This window comes from Phocoena phocoena, chromosome 5 (assembly GCF_963924675.1).
Source record: "Phocoena phocoena chromosome 5, mPhoPho1.1, whole genome shotgun sequence".
Lineage (NCBI taxonomy): Eukaryota > Metazoa > Chordata > Mammalia > Artiodactyla > Phocoenidae > Phocoena > Phocoena phocoena.
In genome coordinates, this window is record NC_089223.1 from 7989523 (window position 1) to 7999497 (window position 9975).

Here is a 9975-nt window from a genome sequence, read left to right on the forward strand (position 1 = left end):
TTTCTTTCTGTGTCTGATTTACTTCACTCAGTATGACAATCTCTAGGTCCATCCATGTGGCTGCAAATGGCATTATTTTGTTCTTTTTTATGGCTGAGTAATATTCCGTTGCATATATGTACCCCATCTTCTTTATCCATTCCTCTGTCGTTGGACATTTAGGTTGCCGCTGGCTGTTGTAAATAGTGCTGCAGTGAACATTGGGGTGCATGTATCTTTTTGAATTATGGTTTTCTCCAGATATATGCCCAGGAGTGGGGTTGCTGGATCATATGGTAATTCTATTTTTAGTTTTTTTAAGGAATCTCCATGCTCCTTTTTCTCTTTCCCTCTTTTTAACCTCTCTTGAGGACAAAATTACTTTCTTTTCCCTTAACAAAATGCATTTTCATTCCTTATACCTTGTTTTTTCCTTGCATACAAAGATGTTTCCCTGATTAATTTTAGTAGTTTTAATGACACATATTAACTAGAATTCTCAACTCTTAAAAAACCTTACTTTCTAGTGAAAACTAAGAAGTAAACAATTTTAAACTTTCCTCTATGTTAGCATCCTGTAGATTGACAAACTTATGAATACTGTTTATAATTTCTAAAAAACATGTGCTTTCTTATAGAAAATTTCTCTGTGTGGCACCAAACGTATTTATTAATAGTCCTGAATATCTTCTTTTCTCTGTAAAAGGATGTCTATGTTTAGTAATTAATGTTTCAGTATATTATTTTATTTTGGAATGATCTAGATATTCAGTAAACTTCCATCATTTAACCTAATTTAGCAAAACTCTAAAGTTTCAAGTAACCATATATTTGGAGAAACTTTTTAAGTAGACATACCATAAAACATAATTATCCCTAAAGGGTTCACCTAAAAACTCTTACCTCATTTACACTTAATTTACTTATAAAAATTTCATCATACCAAGTTATTTTTCTTGCTGACAAATTTTGTAATAGAAATAAGATCTTAGTTGACTTTTAATAAACTTTGGTACAGTAAGAGTATTATACTGAATGTCGATGACTCTGCAGAGTCTGTATTAATTAAACCAGCAAACTTAAACTAAGTTTAATACCAAATATTAATTTAATACTGAATATTTCCCAGATCATGTGAACCTGAAATTCATTTGGGTTAGTTTCTTTTATATTTCTGAGACTGTATATAAGTGCTTAATTTCCTTTAAGCCAATTAAGTAGCGCTCACTTACAAATTAATTTTGGCAGTACTATTCAGAAGTAAAGACATATATCTATAACATACACACAGGCATGTAGACAGATGTAATCAGAGATCTCATAGCTTCATTGTAAAACTTAGTCGTGAATCGGGTATTACAATATAAAACTTACTAGTTTATAAATAACAGTTGGAATAAGTTAAGTTTACTCGCTTGGGTTTAAAAGGCCTCTTTTTCCCTTTTTTTCCTCAGTCCCAGGAATTAAAGATGGTCTAGATAAGAGTAAGATAAGAGTTCTTGAAAGCTCTGGTAAGACATTTATATCTCAAAGATGCAGGGAGAGAAATGCAAGGTCCCGAGGGTCAGAATTTTGCAAGATGTTTTATCAAGCTGCCTTTCTCTAACTGCTTATGCAAAAACCAGTTTGGGAATGCCAAAAAAAGAGCCCCATCTTGGCCATTTCAGGGAGGATTTCCTTAATTCTTAAGTAAGTACTTGCAAGTGTAAGTTCTGTATAATATGTAAACCTGTCTGGGTGTTGGTCAGGGGTTATCTGACACCCCTTTTTCTTCCGTTCGAGAGACTCTATTTCTCATTTTAAAATTGGTTTGTCAGAATAAAATCACTACTGAAAATTGTGGTGGGCCGATGTGCGGTTTGTGAGCTTATTAATTCTTCTAGGTGTCGCCCTAGAGTCGTTTTAGCTCTTTTACGTGTCTGGGTTTCTCTTACTGGCAGCCTAAAAATGCTCTGGGGACCCTGAGCACTGAATGGCCCATTCTTACGTGTGCGCCCCTGGCTGAATGAGTCTTTAAGGAGTGGCGTTCCCTAGGGCCCTGCTTCACAGTGTGGGGACTTCCACTCCCATAAATGCCTCAGTCGCCCCAGAAAGCTGTAATCGGCCTGGAGGAGCTGTGTGTCTTCTCTTCGGAGCTGAAAGCTCTCCTGCGGTATCTTCACTTTTATTCTGACAAATCCTGTTAAGGTAGATGATTTGAGGAAACACATCAGGTCAGCCTCCTACCTAATCACCCAGTCTGAACCTTCCCAGTGTCTTTCAGATGAACAAAATCTTCCCATTCTCTCTCAGCTGGGCACTTTCTCAGAATCTTACAAAGGAAAAGTCGTACCCACTGCTGAAGAAAACTCAGGATTGTCAACCAAGACAGGAGATCCGAGACCAGGAGAGACTCAGCCAGATTCGTCTGGACTCTCCAGGGAGGCACAAGGGCCCTTGCTGGTACCAAGGTCCAGGTCCTCGGAGAGTTCAGGTGAAGGAGAAAAGTCTGCTCTGGGTCCGTTCATGGTTGCCAGAAAACTCTTGACTGAAATAAAAGTGCACAACACGAGAGCAGTGATTTTGGGGTTTCTTCAGGGGCCTTACTGAAGACTATAGCCTCTCAGATAGCCCCGAGGAACTGCTCCGAAGAGGTAGGGAAAGAGCCAGCATACGTGAATTGTTTGGGCTGGGAAATACATATAGTCAGACATACACCTTGGTAAGATTACTGCTAATCACAAAAAACCCCTCAGGTATCTCAAGTTAATGATTTTAGTGCTTATTTATGTATGGGAGGATGCAAGAATCTGGGGTCATTGAAATTCTTCCTGATATGCATCTTAACTGTCTAGGTACCAAAAAACACAGAATGTTTCATCCTGTTTTTCATTCTGAATTCCTTTCAGTGTGTACCGTAGGTCAGTGACTGCAGTGGCTTATGACTTGGTCCTTATAGAACTGGATGGCAGGCAACGTTCTTGTTTTGCAGGCTCTGTCTAATGGGTTTCAGGAAAGCAGTATATTGTCTGCACTGTGAGAGCTTCCGGCATCTACAGTTAAGATGTACAATAATCTTTTTACATTGGTGGCTTTTATTTTTAAAACTAAACAGTTACCCCACTTTAAAGATGAGAAAAGAGAGGCTTAGATACAGGACGTGGCAGACCCTGGACTTGAACCCCTGTCTATCCCACTATCCACCATATTACATGGCCTGTTGGTTATTGTTTTCTGCTGGTGTCAGCCTATCAATAACCAGTGTTGTGATTGGACCAGTCCTTGTGGTTCTGATATGATTGCAAGACACCCTTCAGAAATAACCAGCAGGACACTTTGGAAAAAAAATAAAGGTATGTTACTTACAAGACCTGTAAATTACATGGCACACCGGGGCCACACAGTAAGGTGGGGTCAAGGGTGATGGAGAGAAAGCAAGAGAGTGGGAGTGAGGGTCTGGGGTTCTGCTGTTTTGGGGGTTTGACAGTGGGGCCCTAGGGTTTCACGGGCTCACTCTTTGTAAAAAACAAGTGGCCCAAATGGTCAGTTATCAAAATCGACCAAGATCTTTGAAAGGAGCTTCAGCGGGGAGAGGCGGCCTGGCTGTGTGGCTGGGAATGTGTTTATTCTTCTCCATTAGCCATCTTCTTCGAAGCGGATGATTGCACAGCCAGAGCGCTTGCATTACAAAAAAAGGACAAGAAACCCCAAACTGTCAGGGCTTATACTGCAGTTAGTTATCGGTGTAGATTGGTTAATTATTGGTGACCAGATCTGCCTGGAGGAAACCCAAAATGTTCACATTGTAGTTTTGTGAAGTGTAGTATGTTACAGAGGATACGTGGAAGGTATCTGTCTTCAAAGTGTCTGATTTTTTTAATTTTTAGAAAAAAAAAGTAAATACGCAAAAGCACTAAACTAATATGACAAACTTCTGTGTATCTATGATCAAAGTTTACACAGATAGTACTTGCTTCAGGTTTTTTAAAAAAAGAATTACTGAAGCCATTGAAATTCTTTCTGTACATCCCCTTAATCCTATTTCTGTCCTCTCACCCTCTTTTCCTACATGGACAAAACTCTTATGAATTTTATGCATATTCTTTCATGTTTTTATATTTTTATAGTATGTGTATTAAGACAAAGATCTTTTTACATAATGCTTTTATTAAATACACACATTTTATATACATGTCCTATACATAATTTCATACTCATACACAAAGTCTCATAGCCATAAACAATGAAATAATCACATTTACAGGGCGGCCTCCGTTCTAAGAACTTTACATGTATTAACTCATTTAATTTTAATAATAGTCCCATAAGTTATGTACTCTTATTCTCCCCATTTTACAGATGAAGAGGGTGAGGCACAGAGGGATTAAATAACTTGCCCAAGGGTCACAAGCCGTAAGTGGTGGAGCCGCTGTCTCTTATAGATAATAATGTTTGAAGTGTTAAAGAAACAGCTTACATAAGCGCTATTATATTGTACTTAATATTCAAAAACTTGCTTTGTACTCAGCATTGTTCTTGAGATTCTTCTATTCCTTTGGACAAAAATTCCATAAAGTGCCGTGCTTTATGGTTTCCATCATATGACTTTACTGTCTTTGTCCGTTCTCATATTAATGGATGTTTAGTTTTGTTTCTCCCAGTTTTCTGTATTACAAGAGAATGCTGCAACAAACACCCCTGTACTTGTCTTCTTGTGCACTCATGTGAGGAGTCTCTCTGGGGCCCTAGCTGGTAGTAGAGTAGCTGGGTAAAAGGGTATTTACTTTTTCAACTTTTCCAGATATCGGCAACTTTTTCTCCCAGTTGTTTATGCCTCAGTGCACAGATTACGTTCCCACTAGTCAGAGACGGAATATACATACAGACAATGGCCAGACCATATATAAAAAGGGAACTCTGACAGAGGAAGACAAATATCATATGATATCACTTGTATGTGGAATCTAACCCAAAAAATGACATACATGAACTTATTTATAAAACAGAAATAGACTCACAGGCATAGAAAACAAACTTATGGTTACCAAAGGGGATGGTGGGGGGAGAGATAAATTAGGAGTTTGGGATTAACATAAACACACCACTATATATAAAATAGATAACCAACAAGGACCTACTGTACAGCACAGGGAACTATATTCTACTGATATGTCTTGTAATAACCTATAATTGGAAGAGAATCTGCAAAGGAATATATATATCGTATGTGTATCGTATGTGTATCGTATGTGTATCGTGTGTGTATCGTATGTGTATCGTATGTGTATCGTATGTGTATCGTATGTGTATCGTATGTGTATGACTCAATCACTTTGCTGGACACCTGGAACACAACATTCAAAATTAACTGCGCTTCAGTGTTTAAAAACATGGGTAAAAGATCACAAACGGCCAAAACAAACCAGACCTCTGACCTGGAACCTGCAGAAACCTGCCCAGAAAACCAACTCCTTATCTACAATAAGCGGCCCAGGAAGCCCGCTTGCTTTGAGTCAGGCTTGCAGAAGCCATTGTCGTAATTAGCATTTGACTGATCCTTGGTGAGATGGAGCCGTTGTATTAAGACAGTTCTTTCCAGAGGTCATTAAGGGATTTATTATAGTAAGGTGTTAGGAAATTACCTTTTAAAGTAGGGGAGGATACAAATGTCAGATGGGTTTAGCTTTATTCATTTCTGAAGAGAAAGGAAGTAGTCTAGAACCATTATCTTAGACTTTTTCTTTTAAGCAGAAAAAGTCTTATTTTTTTTCTTAACTAAATTATGTAGGACCATAAACAAGATGAAAACTGGAACACCTCCGGTAAAATAAAGTCAGTAGTATGGTTCCACCCACCCGGCCCCCTCCCCTTCCTTCTTGCCTCCCCTGCCCCCAGATCACCGGAGACCCCCTTGGTGGAATCCTAGGGCTGGGTGGTAACTTACAAGATGCTGTAGGATGCCTCCTGGTGAGAGCACTTGATGAGATTTTTCATCTCTCTCAGCCTCAGTTAGAAGGGGAACTTGATAAATTCTACAAGACTTTGGGCTAAACGTATTCTATTTCTTTGGTCTCCTGGCAGGCAGGAATTTGTGGATGCTTATGTGAATTATGTCTTCCAAATCTCAGTTCATGAATGGTACACAGCTTTCTCCAGCGGCTTCCTAAAGGTGTGTGGCGGCAAAGTGCTTGAGCTCTTCCAGCCTTCGGAACTGAGGGCCATGATGGTGGGGAACAGCAACTACAACTGGGAGGCACTGGAGGAGGTAAGCCTAAAAGGTGCGGTCTGTCCCCTCTGAGGGAGCAGCACAGGCCTGGGCACAGCGCCCAGAACCCGGTCTCTTTCTTTTTTTTTTTCTTTTTGCGTTACACGGGCCTCTCACTGCCGTGGCCTCTCTCGTTGCGGAGCACAGGCTCTGGACGCGCAGGCTCAGCGGCCATGGCTCACGGGCCCAGCCGCTCCGCGGCATGTGGGATCTTCCCGGACCAGGGCACGAACCCGTGTCCCCTGCAGCGGCAGGTGGACTCTCAACCACTGCACCAGGGAAGCCCCCCCCCCCCCCCCCCGCCCCGGTCTCTTTCTTAAGTATTCTGTGGTCATGTAGGATTTGGAGGCCTCCTGCATCTCTGGTTATTTCTTACTCTCCAGTGCAAATGGTATACAGATGTCCACTTGTAATATTCTTCTGGAAGATGATTTTTTTCTTTCTGTCTTTTTTGGGCAGACTGCCATCTACAAGGGAGATTACTCAGCCACACATCCCACTGTGAAACTATTTTGGGAAACATTTCATGAGTTCCCATTGGAAAAGAAGAAGAAGTTTCTCTGTAAGTAACATCAGTGTGGTATCTGTCCACATTTCAGTTTTGCATTTGGTATAGGATGGTATACTCCATGGTGAAGTTCAGCTCTTTTAAATGGTAAAGGACAAGTAAGGAAATATATTTACATTTTTTGTCTTAGTGATATCTGAGGCGCAACAGAGGTGGTTAATCCTTATTTGTTGTGTAACGGGGTGGGTTGCATGAAAGGAAGAAAAGCATTTCACTGATTTTTAATTGCTCGAAAAATACTAGTTATTTTATATGAAGGCGACTCCTTTATTACATTGATGAAATCGAATTGTTTGGATTAACCTCCCTTTCTAGCCTTTTGAAAATATTAGTGTCTACTGCAGATGTAACTGGGGAGATGTGATTTATAATAGCTTTATTGAGATTTAATTCACACACGCATACTGTTGCAGTTCAGCCATTCAAGGTGTACAGTTTCGTGGTTTTTAGTATATTCAGAGTTGTGAAACTATCGATTAATTTTAGAACACGTTCATCACCCCCAGAAGAAACACTATACCCATTAGCAGTCTTTCCCCATTTCCTCCCAGTCTCCCACCGCTTACCAGTCTGCTGTAAAAGGGTATTTACTTTTTCAACTTTTCCAGATATTGGCAACTTTTGTGTCTATGTGTGTCTCTATGGTTTCGCCTGTTCTGGATGTTTCATATAAATGGAATCGTATAGTAAATGGTCCCTTGTGACTGGCTGGATGACGTTTGAGAATGGTAGTACATTTGCAAAGGAAAATGAAGCCTAGTTTACATGAGCAAATTACCCTTTTAAAAATAGTAGAAATCCTTGTGTCATTGTATAATCAGAGTCATAAATTAGCCATTGAATAGCATAACATTTTTATCAATATAAAATGAGAAAAACAGAGTTTGAAAGGCAGTCTCTTTTGCTTTATAAGAATGAGCATATATTAGTATTAATGCAAGATTTACCCCCAGATTCTACTGCTCCCATGGAGTAAGGATGAGAGGAAGCGGAGATCTTACAAAAGAATTCCTAAAAAGAGCCCTGCTTCCCCCTCTGCCCAGTTACATGGGCCCTTGAGAAATAGCAGCATATGAGTCAAAAATGGCAGGATAAGATTTGCCAGTGGATCTTGTGGAACTGTGACGATCAAGAGGCACTTGCCCTTGGTCCGGGGATTTCCTTAGAAGATGTTTGTCTGTTCAGAGACCATTGGACTTTCATAAACTTTTATTAACGTTACAGATTTGGCAAGAACGTTTATGTATCATAGCCTCAGGTAGTGACAGGTTATCTGAACTTGCTCCTTAACTAGTGATTTCATTGTATCGATAGTTAATTTTCCAGCAGTTCAACAAAGAAGGTTATCTAGTGCTGGAAGACGGGAAAAGACAGCTGGGTTGGTCTTTTTTTTTCCCTCCAAGTCACAAGTGTGTCGCCAGAGGGAACTGTCTCATATAGTGTCAGTGTCAGATCTTCTGGTTTAAGAGAAATGGAGAGACAGGGAAAGGCAAGCAAACAGATCCCAAATGGAAATTCACCAGCCAAGGGGGTATACTAAGCACAGATACTTGAGGGGAGAGGGGAGACCCTGAGGCCCCACGGTCTGTGGGTTTCTGAGGTCAGCCCTTTTCCTAGGTCAGCATTTCCCTTCCTCTTTGATTTTGTGAAAGGTCGTAACATTTATGAGGCCATACGTTTCACTGAGGCCATTTTTTATTCGGGGGCATTTTTGAGCATCTTTCCATTGGATGGATGCTTTGTGTCAGTGTATAATTAGGTTCTGAAATTAGCCAATGAAAAGTATAGACTTTTTATCCATCTAAAACCAAAACACAGGGCTTGAAAGGCAATCGCTTGCTTTATAAGTGAGCATTTATTAATATTAATACAACACATACTGGCACAAAAAAGTGGTTGTACTTCTCACATGAGCCACAGGGTGTCACCCCTTCCCTTCTGTTCCTCCCTGGGCCGCAGAGAGCCGCTCCCCATTTACCTCGCTGGTGTTTCCCATTCTCTTTCTCCGCAGTGTTCCTGACAGGCAGCGATCGCATCCCCATCTACGGCATGGCCAGCCTGCAGATTGTCATCCAGTCCACAGCCAGCGGGGAGGAGTACTTGCCCGTGGCCCACACTTGCTACAACCTTCTTGACCTCCCCCAGTACAGCAGCAAAGAGGTCCTGTGTGCACGGCTGACCCAGGCCCTTGACAACTACGAGGGGTTCAGCTTGGCCTGAGGCCCCCCAGCTTGCCCCCGACTCCCCTTCCTTCCTCCACGTCCACATTGAGGCCCATACAGAAAATCATGGGGAGTGAGTTGTGGGTGTTTTTTTATTGTATAAGTGGGTTGGAACTTTTGAATCCTGAACCCGACTGATGCATTTCTGGGGTGGTAAGCAGTGACCTTTTTGAAAAATCAGGGGTTAGGGATGGGGTGAAAAACTGGCCCTTGTCTGAGAAGCGATTTTGTTTCTAAACGCAGTTCCCCATCGTTCCTTGCACTTGTGACTACGCTGTACTCTGCTGGATAAAAGGGCAGTGGATTTTTAAACTCGCATTCCCCAGATGTCTCTCTCAGCCCTGACCTTTCCTCATGACGCTTCCTTGTCTTCCTAACTTCTCATTCCTCTGCAAGAATGATTTGACTGACCTGTCCTTTCTCACCTGCACGTGCAGAACATCTCCTTTCTCTGCAGCCTTGGAAATGCTCCGGCTTGTTGCCGTCCAACCCTAAGGACTAAGAAGGAGAGGATTACTTCAGAAATTCCCAGGCCCAACGAGCTGAATCCGGGTCCATGACTTTGGCGGAACTCTTGCGAATTTATGGGAGCCTTTCATAAACCTGCCTTTTGCCTAAAAACACAGTTCTCGAGGGACTGGCCATCTCCCCATGGCTCTGGCTATTCCCGGCCCTCCTCAAAGGGGTGCAGAGCCGCGTAGCTTCGCAGCTGAGCCGACCACGGTCTGGTGGCCCCGCCAAGCCCTTTTGACAACAAGATGAGGTAACAGGCCCTCACCCTCTTGCATCATTTTGCTTTTGGAGCAGGTTGCATTAATCTTCTAAGGAGTGTTTTCTCCCAGAAAAGTAGAATAAATTTGTTAGCCTTTTCCCTATCACTTTCTGTCTCTCCCACTTCATCTCTCCTCCCACCCTCCTACTTTTCTCTTCGCTTCACCCCATTCTCTGTTACCTGACTTAAT

General features: G+C 41.6%; 1 protein-coding gene across 3 annotated transcripts in view; it reads left to right on the top strand.

The window, feature by feature from the left end:
- The window catches only part of HERC3 (HECT and RLD domain containing E3 ubiquitin protein ligase 3), a 123431-nt gene extending 113827 nt beyond the window's left edge, over positions 1-9604 (top strand). For all 3 annotated transcript variants that reach the window (XM_065878102.1, XM_065878104.1, XM_065878105.1), the window contains 3 exons: positions 6040-6223; positions 6683-6785; positions 8803-9604. In XM_065878102.1, coding sequence (XP_065734174.1) covers positions 6040-6223; positions 6683-6785; positions 8803-9011 — 496 coding nt within the window. In that variant the 3' untranslated portion in view covers positions 9012-9604. The remainder of the gene's footprint in view (positions 1-6039; positions 6224-6682; positions 6786-8802) is intronic.
- The last annotated feature ends 371 nt before the right edge of the window (positions 9605-9975 follow it).